The 23,278-nt window shown below is 35.9% G+C and overlaps 1 protein-coding gene across 2 annotated transcripts in view; it reads left to right on the top strand.

The window, feature by feature from the left end:
- Nucleotides 1–21,792: 21,792 nt before the first annotated feature.
- The window catches only part of MS3_00004947 (uncharacterized protein), an 89,800-nt gene continuing 88,314 nt past the window's right edge, over nucleotides 21,793–23,278 (top strand). For both annotated transcript variants that reach the window (XM_051212940.1, XM_012940180.3), the window contains exon 1: nucleotides 21,793–23,270. In XM_051212940.1, the coding sequence (XP_051068867.1) occupies nucleotides 22,560–23,270 (711 nt within the window). In that variant the 5' untranslated portion in view covers nucleotides 21,793–22,559. The remainder of the gene's footprint in view (nucleotides 23,271–23,278) is intronic.

Genomic DNA, 23,278 nt, shown 5'->3' with positions numbered 1-23,278 from the left:
ATGAGCAGCAATTTACAGATACGGATTCTTTCTGTTTGCTCTTAAATGGACTGAAAGAGTATTAGAGTAGATTAGTGTCGTTTTCATGTAGCAACTGGTGTGGCCAACTTTTTTTTCATAGTGATGTTCTCAGGTCAAAAGCTTGTCAGTCATTCAAGCAAATATACGACAATGACAGTTTTTCATGTCTGGTTCTCGACGATGTCCTTATAATCAGTTTCAAAATGTAGCTAGAATGTTATCTTGCAGGTTAATAAAAGTGATGAGTGGTGTACAACAGTAGTGAAACTTCATGTGTTCAAATGGTTCAGGTGGTTCTGGAAGAAATGGAAGAAGCTTTCGCTTAACTGGCTTCCGTATATAGTAGCCGGGGATCACCGATACATCCAGGCAGGGAGCTAGGTACATTACCGATGAAAGGGGTGAGGGAAAAATGGTTGGTATTTCACAGTAAGATTTTGTCCTTAGTCCTTTAGAACATGTCAAGTACCCTCTTAAAGGACTTAGGGAAAGTCGCTTGAACTAGCTCACTTGGTGGTGAATTCCAGCATTTGACTACTAGCAGAGGCACTGAAAGCAGACGTAGCAGTAACTGCAAGGATACTCCACATTCTCTTCAATAAGATTTGGGATGAAGAACAAGTACTAAAAGACTGGAAAGAAGGACTTCTGATCAAAATACCGAAGAAAAGCGATCTCAGCAACTGTGATAACTACAGGGGCATCAGTCTTCTCTCAATACCGGGAAAAGTCTTCAACAGGGTATTGTTAAACAGGATGAAGGACTGCGTAGACGCCCAACTTCGTGACCAACAGGCAGGATTCCGTAATGATCGGTCGTGTACAGACCAAATCGCAACTCTACGGATCATTGTGGAACAATCAATTGAATGGAATTCATCACTCTACATCAACTTCATTGACTACGAAAAGGCATTTGATAGCGTGAACAGAACAACACTATGGAAACTTCTTCGACACTACGGCGTGCCACAGAAGATAGTCAGTATCATACAGAATTCATATGATGGATTACACTGCAAAATCGTGCATGGAGGACAATTGACAAAGTCGTTTGAAGTGAAGACCGGTGTTAGGCAAGGTTTCTTACTCTCACCCTTTCTCTTTCTCCTGGTGATCGACTGGATCATGAAGAGGTCAACGTCTGAAGGGAAGCACGGGATACAATGGACATCTAAGATGCAGTTGGACGATCTAGACTTGGCAGATGATCTGGCCCTTCTATCCCAAACGCAACAACAGATGCAGGAGAAGACGAACAGTGTGGCAGCAGCAGTAGATCTCAATATACACAAAGGGAAAAGCAGGATTCTCCGATACAATACAGCATGCACCAATCATAATTGACAGAGAAGATTTGGAAGATGTAAAAACCTTTACATATTTTGGCAGTATCATTGACGAACAGGGTGGATCTGATGCAGATGTGAAGGCGCGGACCGGCAAAGCAAGAGCAGCATATTTACAAGTGAGGAACATCTGAAACTCAAAGCAACTGTCAACCAACACCAAGATCAGGATTTTCAATGCAAATCTCAAGACAGTTCTACTGTATAAGGTGGAAACCTGGAGAACTACGAAAGCCATCATCCAGAAAATACAGGTGTTTATTAACAGTTGTCTATGCAAAATACTTCAGATCCGTTGGCCGGACACTATTAGCAACAACGTACTGTGGGAGAGAACAAACCAGATCCCAGCGGAGGAAGAAATCAGGAACAATCGCTGGAAGTGAATTGTACGCACATTGAGGAAAGCACCCAACTGCATCACAAGACAAGCCCTCACATGGAATTCTCAAGGCCAAAGGAAAAGAGGAAGACCAAAGAACACATTACGCCGAGAAATGGAAATAGACATGAGAAAAATGAACAAGAATTGGATGGAACTAGAAAAGAAGGCCCAGGACAGAGTGGGTTGGAGAATGCTGGTCGGCGGCCTATGCTCCATTAGGAGTGACGGGCGTAAGTAAGCAAGTAAGGAGTAGAAGGTGTGTCAACAGTCCGTTGTGCTGTGTTGAGTCTCCAGTTTCTGGGTTTCGCTCTTGAGGTTTGTGATGAAGCTAAACTTAAGTAGGTATTTTGGGGGATGTTTAAAAGTATCTAGGATGCTGTAAGCCATTAGTAAATCATGTCTGAGACGCATGTACTCCGATGGGTCAAGGTTTAGCGATTGGAGGCGCTCTTCATATGGCTTGAATTTGAATCTCCGAGCTGATTTCGTGGCTCGCCGTTGGATACGATACAGAGTGTCTTTATCCTTTTGGAGTGAGGAAGGAAACACTATGTTTCTGTACTCTAGATGGAGACGAATAAAACTGTTGAAGATTATGTGGAAAGTTTTCTGTTAAACTTGCCAAAAATTCTCTTCAATATCACTAGTGCATTTTTGTCACGGTTAGAGTGTCTTCAAATCGTAGGGTATCAGCACTCCTAGATCTTGGTATACCTTTAAAGGGGAGTTGCTCAAGTTTTATCTGTAATCTGCAAAGTATCTCAGATGTACAGCTTTACACTTTGAAGTATTAAATGTAAGTCCGTTATCGTCTGCTCAACCTTGAAGTCCAGTCACATCCTCCCGAAATGTTAGCTTATACTATTGATTGCATACTTCTCTCCAAAGTTTCATATCATCAGCAAAAAGTAATAAATCTGACGATACCTGCTACGGAAGAACGTTTATATGAATCAAGAAGTGAAGAGGTCCTATTACCTAACACTGAGGGATCCCTCTGGGACATTCCATAGCCTGAGAGAAAGTGAAGTTAACCTTGACCTTAAAATATCGAGTTTTTAAATTTAAAATTAGCCAATCAACTAAAGGTGATTTGATCCCTAATCATTTGAATTTATTGATAAAACAGACGGTTGACCTTAACAAAATCTTTTGAGAAGTCAAGGTAAATGACGCCAACGACTGCGCCTTCTTCCTCCTAAATGATAGGAATATGGTTTTTCAGAAAAATTATCACAAGAGAGCTGTACTTTCTCCAAAGCAAAATGATATTTTTCCCGATAGGGTTGTTGAGATTGCTGAATTTCATTGAAATTATGAGTCCAACAATGCTAGACTATCACTAAAATGTCAGGAACACCGGATGCCAGTTTATTCATACTTTGGGATGCTTCTGCAGTGCGCATCCACGACCCCACGCTTGGAACTCGATATCAGGACCTCCAGTCTCAAGTAAACGGTTGATCTCTAGACCTATGAGCCAGCGTCCAACGTTGTTAGTGTCTGAAACTAATCAATTCGCGATATTGTACGACCATCTTCTACTGTCTTCGGTTGGCAACTGCCTCACAGCCGACACGATTCAACTCCACTAGTCACCGCATTTCACTAGTGAGAATCCGGAGGATTGATAAGCTATTTACAGTGGTATTTGCGTATACTCGTAAATGTCTGTTACATATATCTGTACTTCACACAATGTATGCCACAGATTTGGCATGAACCACGTCTAATCAGATGTGATTGGGACAAACCAGCCATCTCAAACACTTCCTGTTACAGTCTGCCAACTTGCAATAAGATGCTCAAATTATATTCTTCGGCTACATTTCATATTTGGTTTTTTGATTCTTTTTGTTCACAGTTGTACTAGCTTCACTATTGTTTGAGAATTTTGTTGTGCAAATTGCATTCCAACTTGAGTTAGCTAAGGACAAAACCATATACTGATGGAATCTTTTGGGATAGAGTGGTATTTATAGGCTCTGGATAGTTCCAAAGTGTGATTCATTAAGTGACCACATATGTCGAAGCCAAGTCATAGGGTTACAGGTACTTTTTATTGAGAAACAACTACTGAAATGTGGCTAAATATGTCACCCGATTTTGCTCAGAGATTAATTGTTCCACCTGAAGAATATTCGAAGAAAAAAACTGTGTTACTACTATCCCATTTTAACTTTCGATGTTCTGATGTTTATTTTTGTGTAGGGGATTTTATTTAGGTGCTTTAGAAGTGTGTCAAATTTTCAGGCCCCCAAAATCTTGCTCTAACTCTTAAGACCATCTGCATGCGTTGCACATTGAGGAGCATAAATAATCCATAATAATTTAATGAACGAATAAAATACAATTGAACCAAGTACAGAACTATCTAGAGGACTTGAGGTGGTGGGGAAATTCGGTAGCTCAGGTGGAGTTTTGTTCTCTGTACTGAATGGTTTGGTTTTGAACCTTTTATTGTTGCTTTGAAGAATATCAGCACAAACTTCAGGTAGAAGCGAATTTAGTTGGATGCTTGGTCATATCTAATCCCATCCGTACACCAACCGTTGCTCGTTTGCGAGGTAGGTGTTTCTTCGCAAATATTCGTCTGAACTATTGCAAAATGTGAAGAAATATAGTTTGAAAGTAAACTGAACCTTTTTGCACTAGATTTTCAGGCCTTAATGGTTTGATATTGTCAACATAACGTATTTTATTCAGTTGATTGACATTGTTGGAAAAATATGTTTTGTTTCATTTTAGAACTTACTTTTCTGTAGACTTCTTGGGTTAGGGTCAAGTCATTTGTGGCGTTCTAGTTTTATTGCTCATCGTCGACTACACCAATCACTTCCATTTCAGATTTAACACTTGGACTTGATGTAATTTTCTATCCTGGTACTTCGGCAACCACATCAGTAGAATTGGGATGCAAAACTCGAAATCTAAGTCAATAAGTTAGCAGTTTTGTAAAGGTCACGGGCTTGCACAAACCAATCGATTTCCATGCTTTTGCTTCTTCTTATTTTTGTACGTTTTCGGGTATTTGGTCATGTTTAGTGGGTGGTAGTCCTGCCACCCGACAGCTCTAACCCTAGTCAGTCTGGTAGTAACTTGGGGATTTATACATTTTGTGATTCAAGTGGGTGGGTTTGTCCCAAAGCGGTGGGTTTTCTGGATTCGAGCAGTTACCACATTACCAGTCAGGCGGTTGGTTGATTGGAATGTAAAAATAAAGTGGAAATTCGAGTGCTAGTGAGAGATGATTGTTTCAAAAGACAAATAAGTTAATTAATTTGTGATGCAATCCGTTTGAAAAGATCAAAGTGTAAGAGTAGAAGGGTAAACGTATATGAAAATAAGCGAGATAGGAATAAGTAATGAGGGCGATGCCTATTTTTCAAAGTGCGTTGATATCAATCCTGGCCTGATTGCGCCACTCTGTCTTAGCATAAAGTAAGAAGTTGCATTTACCTTGACTGCATCTTCTAATTAGTTTGGGTTAGTATCTAGGCTCTGTGGTTTCTAGCCTGATATGGCACTATGAGGAGAAAACATGAAGCATATTTTCACTGTAAATATATCAGACATAATGTTCATAGGATGACATTTCGACCCATTTTTAAACATCCATTCCTTTATCTTTGTAAGGCCTTTTCAAGGCTTAATTCAGTCGACTTTGCTTTTTATGGATTTGCACGTTTTTGCATCGTCCATATAGGTTGGTGCCGCCAAGCTAATTTTATCCAAAAGGTCATTGGTGAATATCAGAAAAAATAAAGGACTTATGATGGCTCTTTGTGACACTCCAGATAATTACACCCGCCAGCTCGCATGCGTACTCTGTTCACAATGATACGAAAAATCCTGTCCTGTAGGGGGTTTTCGAGTGAAGACAGGAGTGAGCCATTGAAACCCATGTACGCTACCTTCTCTATGGGAAGTACGTGCTGTACTGTGTCAAAGCCCTTTGCGAATTCAAAGGAAATTATGTCAATCTTTGAAGATTGAGGTGAGAGTAGTCTTTTTCTATTCCCTTGGCAATTGACGTAAACCTAATGAGCTCCGGAAGAGGTCAAAATCCGGTGTGCTGATGGTTTCTGTGCACCGTTTCAGGTTTATGGGTTGAATGTTGTCACTTTCTGATGAATTTCCAAGGGGCAGTGATTTTAGCTTTTTTGTACTAACTTGGAAGTCATTTGGATATTACTCGAACCGTTAGCTGGCTCTAGAGTTGGGGGGTTTCGCGCTTGTAAGTTTCTGGTTTAACTGGTCGCTATATTTAGCATTTGAGATTCTTCCATTTATGCGTCGATGAGATCGTTGCCATCTTCTTCTTTAAGAGCTGAAAGTACTTGATTTGAAGGTGTCTTTTCTAATTGGAAACTTTAAGAGGTATTCAGAGCTCGTATGTATTTCGGCTAATATCCTGAAAAGTAGGTATCTTCTGTTGCTTTGGACTTTGGTTTTGCACCTGTTTCTCAACGCCGAGTAATAGCTATGATAAGAATTCTTCACGGAGACTTTTCACTTGTGCTAGGTTCTCCTTTTAGCCTGTAGCAAGATTTTTGTGCCCTGCTTGGAACACGATCTTCTATTAATAGATGTGAGCTTTGCATTAGGTGTATTGTGTAGGGTAGCATTCTGAATACTATCCATCATTATCTTCTGGTGGTCATTCGCTGTGTCTTTATCACTCTTTTGGCAATGGGGCATGTTGAAGATAATTCACCATGGTCGTGTAATCTGCCTTAGAGTGGCGTTTACGTCTCAACAAGATGTCTTGTTTGTGACCACATCAAACATTACTGCACTGAGGTCGCTATTTCCTACTGATGCGTGGACACGAACACTCTTGATAAGAAGCTGATCATATGTTTACAAATAATCTGAGTTAAGGGGCTTTAGATCTTTAATCCCTCTCGTGGTGACAACCATATGTTTAATCAGCCCCGAACTTCTTATGGTTGTGACAAGACGTTAATAGAACCACGTTGTAGGGTTTGTATCGTGCAAGCTGAGATTTGCGTAATGAGCGTTGAAATCTTCACCTAGTAGTGTTTGGCTGAACTCCAGCATTGGCGTTTGTAATGCCGCCCTGACTAACTTACCTTTCTGGAAGTTGGTACCTATGGAGGCTGGTATATTTCTCCAATCATATAAGTTATGCTATTTACAATAAAGCAACGTCAGCATGATGCTGTCATCCTGATCGATTTGGCAGCATGTGGTATTGTTGGTTTGAAGTGGCTGTTAAAGACTGTCACCACTTGACTTCTTGTTTCATATGCTTTCTCTAGACTAAAAAGTGTCGTGTTTCACAAGCTCATTTCAACGTCTGTCATGTTGGGTGATAGCCATTTTAGCATTATGACCTTCAGGTTCAACTGAAAGCACGCGTTTCTCATACCCCTTAATTTACTGTTTAGCCTTCTCACGTAACTGTAGAGGAACCTGGTGGTTTGTCCCATTACTTAATGCATCTCGATAACAGTATTCGTCTCAGAGTTTTAAACAAATTGATTGAACTGAACCATGGTATGACGTTCAGATTAATTCCAAATGAGAACCAGAGTCGCACAAGCTTGCTTACTTTCGTTCTTCCTCATCGTCCTATTGGTTGACTGGATTATGAGGACCTCGACATCTGAGGGGGAGCACGGGATGTAATGGACAGCTTGGATGCAACTAAACGATTGGGACTTTGCAGATGACCTGACCCTTCAACCCCATACATACAAAAAATGCAGATGAATACAACCAGTGTAGCAGAAGCATCTACAGCTGTCGGCCTCAACATACACAAAGGAAAAGGCAAGATCCTCAAATACAAAACAAAGAATACAAACGCAATCACACTTGAAGGAAAAACTCTGGAGGAGGTGGAAGAATTCACATATCTGGGTAGCATCATCGATGATTAAGGTGCGTCCGATGCAAATGTAAAGGCAAGGATTGGTAAATCATGGGAGCACTCCTACAGTTGAACAACAAATGGTACTCAAAACAACTGTCAACCAATACCAAAGTCAGAATCTTCAATAAAAACGTCAAGAAAGTCCTAATCTATGGAGCTTAAGCGTGGAGAACTGTCACAACCATAATCAAGTATTTATAAAGTTTTCTGAACAAGATACTCAATGTCCGTTGACCGGACACCATCAGCAACAGCCTATTGTGGGAGAGAATAAGCCAAACAAATTAGTAGAAGACGTTGAAAGTGGATTGGACATATATTGAGGAAATCATCAAACTGCATCATGAGGCAAGAGCTAACTTGGAATGCTGAAGTGAAACAGTAAAGAGGAAGATCGAGGAATACATTGCGTCTGGGATCGGAAGCAGACATGACAAGGGTGAATAGCAACTGGAATCAATTAGAAAGAATTGCCCAGGAGATATCTTGTTGGACAAGTTAATGATCCATATATTTTAAGGGTAGAATTGCTTGATGTGTTCGGGATTTTGTTCACGGTATTTTGTTGTAAATAACCGTTTTGTCTGATAATGTTTTTCGTTTAGGTATTTTGTATAGTTTGTAGCGTGGTGTCGAGTTGAGGTTAACTATGAACACCGCTACAAAAAAACACGTGCCAAGTAAATCAGAAGGCGTAGGTTTAACGTAACCAAATAAATCCATAAAATCCCCGAGAAGCCAAATATCAGAAGACAGTTAATGAACCAAATCGAGATATATTCGCTGGCGATCTCGTGGCATCGAAAGGATACCCAGATCGTGCCAGGTTACAAGCTTGGTTACAGAACGTAACCGAATTCGCGCGAAGTTACAATCAAAGTGTGTGTATAAGAATGGAAGCACAATATAGCTGTCATTAGCACAGTCAAACAAAAGCACATTAAAACAAGCACTGGTGCAGTTGGTTATAATAATAATTGTTTTCATTAAACCAGTCGTGTTTTCGTGATAAATGTGAGTCACTACAAGTTCATACTGATGACCTCTTCGGCTAAAACGGTACCAGAAGTTTCCGTTGCGCTTCTAACTTATCTGTAGGAAACGCCTATTGTCTGCCGTTTACCTGGAGGCTATAAAATGTGTGAACTACATCACTTTGGCAGTTACATGCATCATCTCGGACTATCTTCTGTAATAATATTCTTGTTGTTCCGTTGTGCTATTTAAACTTGGATTAATTTTAATTTGGTTATTTATTCTTTGAAGAAGTGGCTTACACTGAATCAAGAAACGTCGGAAAATCTAATTTTTCTACTCATTGGGATGTTACAAATATATTATTTATTTATATCTCAATCACTCACTCAATATTTCCTTAGATTATTGTTACAGTTTTGTGAAAAGAGTACCCAAATCGTTAACTGAGTGACAACGTTCGTCTATTCTTTGCTTTCAGTAGGTATAAATTTCACTGACGGGCTAAGAGGACCTTTAAGTACTACAATTTTATTTTTAGATCATGATATATATATATATCCCCTGATCCCTTAGATCTGAGATAAAGTTTCATTCTGAAGATTCAGTAAAAGCGAAATTGTTGTGTCTGAAGATTAAATTCTGGGTAACTTTGGGGAACATTTTATAGACTGTTATTAAGCATGTATTCTTATTGTATATCTATTAAGTAACTATATATATATATATATTCATATTTCTTTTATCATAAGCTTTGATTTGAGCAGTTGGCTACTATTTTACGATTTACTATTCTTAAGTTATTCCCAATCTATTACTTACAGTCTCTCACACTGACATCCACTTTATGCTTGGTCTTGTATAATTGTTATTTTTTTATCTTATAGTGTGATGTGGGATGCTCTGCTTGTATATAAACTATGTGTGTCTGAAGTATATTGTTCATACAGTGAAGGCTGAGATTGAGTTCTAGACGCTGTCAACATTGAACTAATGAATGCTGCATCATCTCGAAAATAAGGTAAGAAGCGTTCCAAATATAGGTGCGATCATGGTAAGGGTTAGAGATCCTGCAAAAACATCACCAAACCGTGATGGGAAACCATCATTTTAAAATGAAATAAGTTTACTTATTTTCACTGCCATGATCACTGGGAGACTGATAAACCATGGTTTAACGGAACTTCTCCGTTAGTCACGAATAAAAATGTGTCAGCAATCTCGAGTGAATAAGTCACGAGTAACTGATTTGAAAACATATAGTTTTGAATGGCCAGTACGGTCTGTGAGTTATATATTCGTTCTTGTACCACCGATAATTGTTACAAAATTAAGGCGAATGCATATTTTGTGTTTGATTTTCAGTTAACTCATGTTTTTTCCGTCTTCTTCTTCCAGGACATTGAGCGCATACACTTTTTGGAAACTGAACACTGCAACATTACCAACGTGTGCACATTGCTCTCGTTAATTTCTTCAAGGCTTTTAGTGAAGCAATTATAAAACTTTACCAGATTTTAAGTATACTATACCATTGGGAGTAACAGGCGTAAGTAAGTAAGTAAGTATACTATACCTCTCGAGTAGTAGTAAAGCGAACTCAGCTTTTGAAGAATATATGTTTTACTTTTTTCCGTAGAATAATTTATTACTGACTAGCTGTTTATTATTCACAAACAACTTATTCACAAGCACATGTTGTGAAGAGACTCTCGGTTTTTATCGCCTAAACAAATATACACATAAATTTCAGTAATAGTTACATGGTGCTGAATTACAGCTTGTTACTGTACAGCGTTTAAGACCAAAACGTGTCCATCACTTTGCAGTAGGTCATTTAAAACCAAACGTTAATCGCAGAAGCTGATAAAGACTTATAATCCGGACACCAAGAAAATCTGGATCGAGAGCAGTTATGTTAGCACCACTGTAAAAACCAGAATCCTTAGATCAACAGTTGTGATACGCAGTCGGATACCTCAATGACACGCTTCTTCGTTCAAATATATCAGAAAACAAGATCTTGTCAATAACAACCCAAAGTACTGGCTTTGTCAAGGCGAATATAAGTATGTAATAAAAATATACACAAATACTTGAACAATATTTTCTACGATTGACACAATCGGAAATTTGTACAACTATGTCTTACAATCAAACTGAGCGACAACAAATAACTAAGTAATTAAAAAATATAAAATTGTTACTTGACAGAGGAAACGCATGTTTCCGCTAAGTAAGAAATACGATCCTATGAGCTAAAGACAAACTAACTAAACCAACTCAGAGATGACCAATAAAAGAAAGGGAACCAGTTTGATTGGTTAGTAGTAAGTTTATAGTCCGAGCTACAAAAGATTTTGCTGTCATTTGTAAAGTATTCGTGAAGAAGTTTCACTTGCATGCATACACCTGACACATGAAAAACCTCAACACAATAACAAACTATTTGAAACCAACAGGAAGTGTGAATATATTCAGTAAGAAAGACAAACCATATAGTATATACTGCTCAAGGGTTTGGTTAAATATATAACTGTATAAAATATGTGGATCACTATGATAAAGACAAACACAAAGATTGTTTGCATATTCAAAGGTGTACACGATATGGATACAATTTAGTTTATTTTAAATAAATAACGATTTACCTTATTGGCATTCGTAACTTTTAACTTTAATCTCATCGAATATCGTTGAACATCTTTTAAAGTTAAACATGGTACTAGTATTGAAAATCTATTTTCCTCTAAAAGTTTTCAAATATGCTTTGAAATTCACTTAAATTATTATCATTTTCACTAAGTCATTATAATCTTTTTATTAGAAGGTATTTTTAATGAATGATTAATTTCAGTAACCTTTTACATATTCCTAGTTTTATATTAAAAGTATATTAGACTTCTACACTTAAATTCACTTGGTATTATTTGGCTTGTATCTTCCTCAATGGGATTTTTAAGCAAGTGGCAATCAGGACTCAGTAGCTAAGTGGATAACGCAATAGCGTTTGAAGCGAATGATACTGGGTTCGAGTCCCAAAGTGAATATCAACTCGGATGCAGGTACATCCAGCTGACGAGTCGCAAGTAGGACGAAACGCGTGTCCTGGATTCCACTGCTAGCCATTATCCATCATTGCTAACAAAAAGACTTGTACACTGTTTAGTTTTAAAACTAAACAATTATTCAATGTTTCTAGCTAAATGTTGCACAATCTTTTTTTCACTCAAATCAATTTTGTGTTAAATGGATATTCGAATATTTCTTATGATCAAGAAGATTTTGTTGTAAATAACGAATATGCTGATGATAAAATAATGAAATTTATTTGAAATCAAAATAAAATGTTTTCTTTTTAAATTATGGACTTTAGATTATTTAACTCATTTTCAATTGATTTTGACCACTAGAGTTCAATCGGATCTGTTGTGAGATAGTAACTCACTGATGATAATGGTGGACGGTAGCCCAACTTCGTGGATTGGTTGAATTTAGACATTAATACCGTTGGATGCCGTCCAGCTCAGTGGTTTAGAGGTTAGGAGCTCTCAAGTGAGACTGGTGGGTCCGAATCTCGCCAGTCGGGATCGTGGATGTGCACTGCTGAGGAGTCCCACGGTAGGACAAAACGGCCGTCCACTGCTTGCAGGTTTTCCATGGTGGTCTGACTTCAATAGACTCATGAATCCATCTACTAAATTATCGTCGTTTTATTGTGAGTAAATTGTCACAATTAATAAAGTTATGACAATCAAAGAGTGAAATATAAATGGTGAAAATATTCAGCATTACATCTCGTTTGGTTGTGAATCGCTTAAGTGGGGATATTGTCTAAAAGTTTTTGTTAGAAATTTTCCTAAACTTTTCCATCTCAAATATATTCCTCTCCGGATAGAATGCATCTGTGTTAGTGTAGGGAACAGAACACGATTGGGGACAATCGAATGTATTCGACACAAACTGGCAGCACTAGAGTCGTCACTCAAAACTTCCGGAATCAATGAAGAAACACAACAGGAAATAAGACAAACTATAGTACTGCTAACTCAAAAGGTGAAAGAAAACAACCAACTAACTCCACAAGAACAAAAGGCTTTGAAGGAACTCAGAAATAGAAAGGATATTGTCATAATACCAGCGGATAAAGGACGCACCACAGTAGTCATGGACAAAGAAGAATACGTCAAAAAAGCCGAAGAACTATTTGAAGATAAGAACACATACAAACTGATGGATACAAATCCCGTCAAAAAAATTAGACAACCAGATCTCAAAGACTTTAAATAAGCTAGTCAAAGCAGGAGAAATAACAAAACAAGACCAATGGAGAATGAAATCCAATGGACCGGTAATCCCTCGATTCTACGGCAGACCCAAAATACACAAACCAAACATTCCACTACGTCTAATTGTGGCACTCCCCGGAACGCCAACGTACAATCTGTCAAAAGAAATTTCACGAATACTGAGACATTTAGTGGATTCAGCCAACCACTCCATCAAATCCCCCACACAATTCCTGGACCAAATTAGGGACATTCAAATCAACAACGACGAACTAATGATATCCTTCGACGTAACAGCACTATTCACCTCAAATGAACCAAAATTAGCAAAAGAAACTATATCCCTGCTGCTCAACAACGACACAAATCTCACTAAATACACGAAGCCTCAAATTCAAAGTCTACTGGAACTCATCGATTTATGTCTAACAACATATTTTCAATTCAACAACAAAATCTACGAACAAACGAAAGGGACACCAATGGGATCACCAATATCAGGACTGATCTCAGAGACAGTGATGCAAAGACTAGAAGTCACTATATTACCGATGATCAAGCCAAAAATTTGGATTTGCTATGTAGACGACACCTTCGTCATCGTCAAAAAGAATGAACTGGAAAACATTTACAAACTGATCAACAAAGTTTTCAATGACATCAAGTTCACAATGGAACAGGAGTCAAACAATCAACTAGCATTCTTGGATATATTGATCACTAGAACCGACACAGGAAAACTGGAAACTCAAGTATACAGGAAACCGACCCATTCAGATCAAATCCTCAACTACAATAGCAACAACCCAAGAGCTCACAAAATCAAATGCGTACACACTTTGTTCAAGAGGGCGAGGACACACTGCAGCACACTGACAGCACGAAAAAATGAAGAGAAATACCTGAAGGACGTATTTCAGAAGAACGGCTACCCAATCAACTTCATCAAAAAATACCAACCGCACGCAGCATCAGAACCCAAGTCAAGCAGAGAAATCAACAAAAGGATCACCCTACCATACATACAAGGAATATCAGAAACCGCAACGAGACTGTTGAAAACCTTCGGGATAGGTGTGACACATAAACCGACAAAATCACCACAATCATTCCTATGCAAACCAAAGGATGAAATAACAAAGGAAGACAAATCAAACACCATCTGCAAAATAAATTGTGCCCAGTGCGAAAAACACTACATCGGACAAAGCGGACGCTCCCTCCACCTTCGCCTACACAAACATCAATTAGCAGTCAGACGCCATGATCTCTCATCACTTATATCAATGCACGTGGACAACTGCGGACACTCATTCGATTAGAAAAATGTGGAAATCTTAGACAGAGGAAACTCCAAAAACACCAGGGAATTTTTAGAAGCCTGGCACTCAGGTCAATCAGCAATCAACAAACATATTGAAGTCAATCCAATTTACCAACCAATCAGAAAAATCATGCACAAATATAGGAACAAAAATCAAACCAATGGGAGACACAACCAAAACAAAGAAGTAAACAATGATAAATTTAAGGTCAATAAGAACCGATCAACATCGAGGTTCACAGAACAAGCTGTGAAACACATATGGAGAAATTCGAACACTTCACTTCTACCTGAATTCCGTGCTGATGATGTCGTTCAGAAGAACAATGAAAGATCCACGACCAAACCATCCAGCTCAGAGAACAAAACTCCACCAAAAAACTTGCTAATAAAATCTAACAATCATATAATAAATGCTTAATTTGCAAAATGTCCATCAGTTGTCTCATACTAACTCAGACTTCATTTTTCTTGCATTTTCATACAAATTGCATTCTGTTTTCATTCTTTACTGTTCGATCCTCCTTTCTCTCTGCTGCCAGACATTCTGTTCACGACTAACATAATCTACTAATATTGTCAATATAAGTAGCACACACCACAATAATATAAAATTCATAAATCTTAATTTGTTCTGGCAACGGAAAAATCTAATCATAAACAGAAAAATAGTAATTCAGTTAAAATAACCCATTGTGTCACTGAATAAGATAAAAAAAGGATTCATCGAAAAAAAATATTATTCCTTACGATGAAATCATTTACTAAAGCTGTACATTCATATTTATAGTTGTTTGAATAATAGAACAGTATGCATCATAAAAGAATTTGACAATTAAACTATCAAATGTGGTTGCGTAATATTCAAGGAGCTTGACGAAGAATAAGAGGATGAGAATAATTTACGGTTGAGAATTATGGAAGATAATTGTCCGTTTGACAGATGTGAAGAAATACTTTTTTTATACACATTACACTATTTACAAGTAGGCCGATTAATAATAAAAAATAACACTATAACATCCCATAGTAAGTAGTATAGAATAATTTTATTTTACAATTTATTTTCAAACCAAACGATTTTCAGTACAGTAAGGGAGACATTTCGAATCCCGTTGAAACTGTTTTATGGAGAGGAAGGATCACTAACTATATGAATGCATATATATGTATATATACAATTTAATATCCTTTTTTCCATATAGATTAAAATATATTATTATTATTAATGACTTTATTCAATACTATATTGTTGGTACAATGTAGAATTCTCGGCAAAAAGTATTTCAACAAGTTTCTTTTCCATATTTTTTCACCTATCCCGACGATACATATTGAGTGATCCCCTGTTAGATGTTAGCAGTTCAGGAATCTACATCTGAACGACGATAATTCTTTTCAATGTATAATGTGTCTCCGATTGTACTTTTTTGTAAGTTGTGCGGTGATAGATTGTAAGCTTTTCATAAATGCGCCTAAATGGATTGTACGATTAGAAGACATAGTGATGTGTCAAAACAAACGAAAGGTAGGTAACTTGTTGAGATATGTTGATGTCAGGAACAGGCAGCCCCAGATATTCAAGCAGGTCGCCAAAGTATATCATAAATGAATCATGTTTTACTTACATAATCAAAACACATAACGAATTAGATTATGTAAATTAATTTGCTTTAAATCTATTTTTCAAACACAACGATTCGATTAAATATTGAAGAATATCTTCTTTTTTCACTTTTGAAATCCTAATACACTTCGTTAGCTTCAATTGGAAAGAAGTTAATGAATTCTTAATAAACGAGAAACTGTTCTATGATTGTTTTCAGTCAGTTAATAATGAATGTAAGTAGATAAAGCCAGTAATTTACTAAGGATACCAACGAATAACAAAATGTTTATTAGAGGTAAACTGTAGTATTTAGTGGGTATATATATGAAATTGTAAAATAGTGTACAGTGTCGGGTACTATGTTAAACCCATATAATTTATTCTGGCTTCTGAACAGGCCAATTTATCCATTCTTGTTGAGTCACGTTTTGATCTTGTTAATTATTCACTTATCAAGATTGACTATTTTTATATGATTATGTGTGTACATCTTATCCTACCCATGAAATGTTTGTAGCTTATTATTGTGTGACTATAAATAATGGTTGATGCTTGGTTAAATCAAGTTGGCTTACATGCCTTCTCCACTGCACGTCATTTCACTTCGCTCTCTTCTCTTCACTTCATTCTACTGACTGTTTGTTCAAATAAATGAGTGTACGAAATATAAGCATTCAAGAATCCATTATCGTATTTCACTTATTTAATTCCGTTATTCAATAACGCTATCTAAGTCGATGATTTTATACGACAATAGTCAGGATGTATGTTTCAACAATCAATCATACGATCTAACTGGAATCAGATCTCAGGCCATAAAACGTGTTCCTTTGTTTTTTTTTTCGAGCAAACTTTACTAATGAAATCAGCACTTATTATGACAATAATTATGTAGTTAGTTTGAATGAATAAAATTATATAATGCGTGGGTATTAACACGACTGATGAAATAAATATTTTTCTTCAATATTTCAGTTGACATTGAATTAAATAGTTATTATGATCTAAAAATAACCAGAAAATGAGTAAAAATAATATGTATAGGGGTAAGTGTCATTTAAATACTGTTTGTTTGTTTGCTATTCGGGACTCAACAGCAACATATATCTGAGATCTTGAGGATACTGATGCTGCCTTTGTGATTCGATCTCATATCAAGCAGTTTCACAATCATCAACATAATCATCAGGTTGTTCAAGCCACGAGTGACCTCATAGATGGCTGAGATGTATTTGCAATTGACGGATAACCGAGTAACACCACCTCAAATCCCCAAAAATGTGCGCGCGATATCTGACTATTTAGACAAGTGGTCACATTGCAACTTGATCTAAAGCATTTCATCAGTACGAAGAAAGACTTGATTTCAATGACATCGTTCACTACTTAGTGATCGATCAGTAGTAAATGTGTAGATTGACTGTGAGAACATTCTGAATCGTCTCAGAGAAATTTAACTGTTTAAATATACTGTGGTGGTTTGAGATAGCGGACAAGAAACACTCTTGACCGCCTCCAACCTTTGCATTACTTCTCAACATAGTGCACGGGATGTCGTGTCACCTAGACTAGTGGCTATATTGCAACTTGGTCGACAGAATCCGATCTCAGTTAAGAAGGACCTGACACAAATGACATTTGTCACTACCTAGTGATCGATCAACTATAAAATGTCTAAAGTTCCAAATCTTAAGTCTTTAGTCATTCTTTGAAATCAAGTATTAAAACTACAATACATCCACTTAGTTGAGTGAACTCAAACTTATCAATAAAATCTAAATCTCTAATCTGTCATTTAAAAATCGTGGTGCAGAATTTAGCTTCAAAAATGTAGACTGATTACTAGAATTAAGTTATATTAGCTCATTTTTCAACATTATCACTGTTAGTAAAGGTAAATAGTGTCTAATAATAGAGTGTATTTTATTCTATTTTGATCTAATAATCCTAGTTTTAGTGTTCGAATTGAGTACCGCTCGTTTCGTAAGACCAACACGTTACCCAAGGAGCTGTTGAGTTTAGGTAATCACTAGCTAATAAAACGGGTAAGCTATTTTATTCATAACCGTTTGTTTTCTTTCAGTTGTTATTAAAAATAATTGAATATTGGGTTATTGCTAATGATGTTTCTTATGATGATACATGAAGTTCGTAGTTAAATGATTTGAGCGAAAAAATGTAATATCGTCAAAAAAAGATTTTTTTTTCACCCTGTTTTGTTTAGAAAAACAGTCCTTGTTGATGACTAATATTAATAGAATGAATAATAGCCTCCTTTTAATTGGACAATAAATAAACATTTTTCCTGAAAGGAAACACACTGAAAATTCATCATGTTTACAAATTCCACTACCATCAATGATGTAGGAAATGTTAGAATTGCTGAATACATACTATGTCTATATACATAGACATTAACACCATTGAATGCCGGCCCAGTGATCTAGAGGTCAAGTATTCGCGCGCGAGACCGATAGGCCCTGGGTTCGAATCTCGTGAGGCAGAATCCTGGATGCGCACAGTTGAGGAGTCCCATACTAGGACAAAACGGTCGTTCAGTGCTTGCAGGTTTTCCATGATGGGTTATCTTCAATCAACTCATGATCTCAACTATTATTATATATTACTCAAATTATTTTCCCCAAAAGAATTATGCAAAGAATCACTGTGATTCATTATAATCAGATTGAAACCGTGAGTCAATTGAAGCTAGACCATCATTGAAAACCTGGAAGCACTGGACGGCCGTTTCGTCCTAGTATGAAACTCCTCAGTAGTTCCTATCCACGATCCTGCACCCCGCGGAATCCGAACCCAGGACCTACTGGTTTCGCGCTCGAGCACTTAACCACCAGACCACTGAGCCGGCATCCAGTGGTGTTAATGTCTAACTTCAACCAATCCACGAAGTTGCGCCAACGTACACCATTGTCTTCAGTGAGCTGATATCTCGCAACAGACCTGGTTGAACTCCACTGATAACGGCTTCTCACTAGAACTCCAAGAGTATCTCCTGAAGTCAGTCGCGGGGGTTCGAACCCCGAGGGGTGCGGGATCGTGGATAGGAACTGCTGAGGAGTTTCACACTAGGACGAAACGGCTGTCCAGTGCTTCCAGGTTTTCAATGATGGTCTAGCTTCAATTGACTCATGATTTCAATCTGTGAAATTTCTAAAATCTCCACAAACCCCTTCTGATAATATTAGTATATTTACAATAAATTAAATTACTTATTAAATTGATTTATGAAATCATATTATACATCAGTACAAATTAGAATGTTTACCATCTTTTTGAAGTTAGAAGGGGCAATGACATTAGTAAGTTAAACTAAGTTATAGAGTAATCGGATTACAAATTTAAACTGTTCTAGTTAAAAAAACTAGTTTTCCTTTTATTTTCTAAATGTTATGAATAATGAACAGTGAATAACTGTAGTTTATTTGTTTGCATAATTGAGAGCTAACTATAAATGTTGAGGCTACTGTATATATGATGATCAAAAAATAAATCTTTTTGTCAGGTTTCAATTTTATGGGTGTATAGAAGAACCTTATGATTCATGATTTAATTCACCTTTAACCGTATATTTTGAACGTTTGTCCAATAAATATGTAAATTGTGCTTCAGAAAGATTTGTTTTGTTTAGATTTGTAGTGCATCAACATCCAGTTTTCAAAATGCATTGTTTTTAACAGTATACTTGCACAATCTCTGTCCTAATTGTTCAGAGAATACTTGTAAATCTTCAGGTATTAGGTTTCCAAATAATTGAATTCCTATGAAATGAAATGTCTTGTTCAATGAATGATTCAATTTAACATTCCTCCCACAATATTTTATGAGTTCTGTATGTTTAATTGTGTCCAAAACTAATCAACATTGTTGTTCAATCAGTGTTATTAATAACTAGATCATGTCAGCATGTCTAGAAGAAAGTTTATTGTGTTGGCGAGTTGTATAGTCGTTTAAAGGTTTGTTCCAATAATGTAGTAACATGCAGAGTTGTCAGATGGCCATATCGTATCACTATGGATTATTTATCGATCAGTATTCTGTTCATCATTTTAACAAACTAAAACGTGCTTTTGATCATAACAAATCATGAAAACGTTTTATTGAATGATAGACCAAGAATGAAAAACACTACAAATTTAGACGATTATTTTTTTATTATTTGGTTACTTGACTTTATAAGCCAGATTAACTAATATACAAGAGTTTGTTTGTATGAGGGGTTTGAAGAGATTTTCGCGAACGCTAAACGTTTGAATCAGTGAACCAGCATCCAATCATTTACATGTTTGACTTCCGCTTGCTAACAATACCACTCAATCATCATCCGATGTAAGTGACCAGTAATTGCCTTACACTTGACACTGTAAGACTCCACAGATAAGAGATTCTCACTAAATCTTTTATCCTTTTAAAGATACATTGATATGGCAATTAAATTATTCAGTCCGTTTTCTGACTCCAAAGAGCATAGTGAACTCTGTTTACTCCATCTGAAAACATTAAAAAAGCTAGTTAGTTTTGTTTCAGAACGTATATGTTCAATAAGTGGATAAAGCAGTACATATGATATAAATAGGAAGCTTACTGAAAATAAGAGAGTAAAGATGTAGCCCACTGCATATCCTAGGTGCCTAGTGGTCAAGACTATAAATTCGACCACATCTTACTCATTTCATAGTTTAGATCAGTACTAGAAACGAGAAAGCATTGAAAACGCTTTGTTTCTTAGTATTAAACTCCTCAGTAATCCCAATCCATTACTTCATCAGTATTTGAACCCAGGATCTTTAGGTCTCAAACTGAACTCTCAACCCTTAGACCAGTGTGAGATTGGATCTAATGGTCTACATATCTAACTCCAGACTATTCGTGATATTCTACAGTCATCTTCCGAAACCGATAGTGGGTTAATGCCTCACACGAGATATGGTCCCCCTGCTTTCTGCATTGTATTGCTATCCAAACTTAGTTCTTACAGTAGGATATAAGATTCTTTAATCTTCTCAAATCCTTTATTTTATTGTATATTCTTTATATCACAATTAAGATTTATTGATCAACTGAAGTAGATAAATCATAATCTCTTGAAATCAGCCATAATGATACACTTTTAAAAATGAACTGGGAGTGAAACTATCTGCCTAATGAAAATTGTAAAGAACATTAATTTTCTTTGTCTTTTACCATTTAATTGATTGTTATCCAAGTTAACTAGTCTTTATTATATCATCAAATCATTAAAATTAATGAAATATATTCAAACTGTGTTAATTGTGACTGTCATTTATTACTTCAAGGGAAGCATTTCAAGCATAAAATGTGAAAGATTTCACGTTATTATCATTTCTTTATTTGTAGTTTATTATATTCTAAAGTCATATTTGACTTATTTTATGTATAAAAAAAGAAACAATATTTTTGTCAAGTTTTCTTCTTTCGTTTGATTTATTATAAATTCATGTATATGCTTTTAACTAAAGTGTTTTATTCCTATCTCTCTCTCTCCCTCTCTCTCTTACTCTGAACCATAATCTGTTAGTGTGTTAGTTACTAAACTTTTACACTTTCGCATAGCATATTCATAATGTTACACACTTATTTTTTTTTCTTTCTATATTCACCAGTCGATTAAGAATTAAAAGAAATAACACTGATCCAATCATATAGATGAACATTAAAAACCATTTGAATTCAACTAATCAGAATGAAGAAACAATGATTCATGTTTGAAATATGAACAACCAATCAAATTGTAGGTCATTTAAGGCGGTGTTTCTACTATTTCAAAATTAAGACGGTTCAAAGTAATAGAAAAAGTTTATATTTTATAAAATGTATATATACCATTGTTATAATAAATTATTTTTCTGAATAAAAAAGAAAAGAAAGCTGATTTAAATTTAAATATTAACATATACGAAAAAGAAAAAAAAACACATTATGAATAAGGGAACAATTCTAGTCATTATATTATTGTATAATATTTTCATTTTAATTGTACAAAGTATTCATGATATTCCATTACGTGTAGACATTATTGAAGAATGTCCAACTGGAAGTATAATACCTGGAATTGCTGAATATTTACAACAATTAATATCTCGTGAACAAATGAAAGGTTTAATACAAACAACAACATTTCAATTAATTAATGATGGTACATTTTCAAATTTATTTAGTTTAGATTCAAATACTGGTCGATTAATTGTTAATGGACGCATTGATCGAGAAGCTTTATGTTCATCATGGGATAATAATGCTGGTACTAGTGGTTCTGTTGGAATTAATAGTAATATTAATGATATTGTTGCAACACAAAGAAATTCAAATTTAATGAATGCAAATGATTTGTTGAATTCTCCAGCAAATGAATGTTTACAACCTTTAAATATATTAATTATTACACGAACTAATCAAGAATCACCACATTTAACTACTGGAGCTGGTGAAAAACATGCTGAAACACCGGTTAAAACGACAAGGATATTAATACATGTAATAATACATGATATTAATGATAATGCACCTAGATGGCATGAAAACAGTCTTCTACATGTAAGCTTTGTCGAAACACCCTCATCATCAAATAACAATGGATGGAATAATGTTCAGACAATTCTACGACCTATCAATGAGAATGATGCAATTAGAAATGCAAAATCAATTGATCGTGCTTATGATCCAGATATGGGTCAGAACGGTACAATTGTTTATCGATTAATTGGTCCAGGTGCAGATTATTTTCGATTAGCAGATAATTTTAACAGAAAAACAAATAATGATAATAATGACCAATATCATAGTCAATCAAATACTGATTTACTGATTCACCGAAAAAGTGATCTAAGCATGGATTTATATAATATCAATAATAATAATAATCATATAAACCCGATGACCGGTACACATGAAACATCATTACAGATTTGGCCTATACTCCCTCTAGATAGAGAAACAAAGGATTTTGCTGGACAAGGAGGTGTTTACAATTTAACTTTGTTAGCAAGTGATTTAGGTAATCCACCGAAAAGTACAAGTATACCACTTTTAATCACTTTAATCGATGTCAATGATCATATACCACAATTTCATAATCCAGTTAATCAATATGAAGTAAATAACCATTTAAGTTCAAATAATAATAATCTCGAATCAAATTACGTAATCTATAGACCATTGAATGGCAATTTACGTGAAACACTACCTATCGGTAGTTTTGTACTACAATTAAATGCTTCTGATCAAGATGAAGGATTACATTCAAAGCTAGTTTATGGATTTTGTCCATGTGATCGTAATTTAGCACAGAATTATTTTAAAATAGATTCTATCACAGGACGTATTACTGTAGGTCATTCATTGGATTATGATAATGGACCGAGACAATTTCGATTTAAAGTAAGTCC

This window comes from Schistosoma haematobium, chromosome 3 (assembly GCF_000699445.3).
Source record: "Schistosoma haematobium chromosome 3, whole genome shotgun sequence".
In the NCBI taxonomy this organism is placed as follows: domain Eukaryota; kingdom Metazoa; phylum Platyhelminthes; class Trematoda; order Strigeidida; family Schistosomatidae; genus Schistosoma; species Schistosoma haematobium.
The sequence above is the reverse complement of the archived record's forward strand: the minus strand, read 5'-3'. Positions and strand labels throughout refer to the sequence as shown.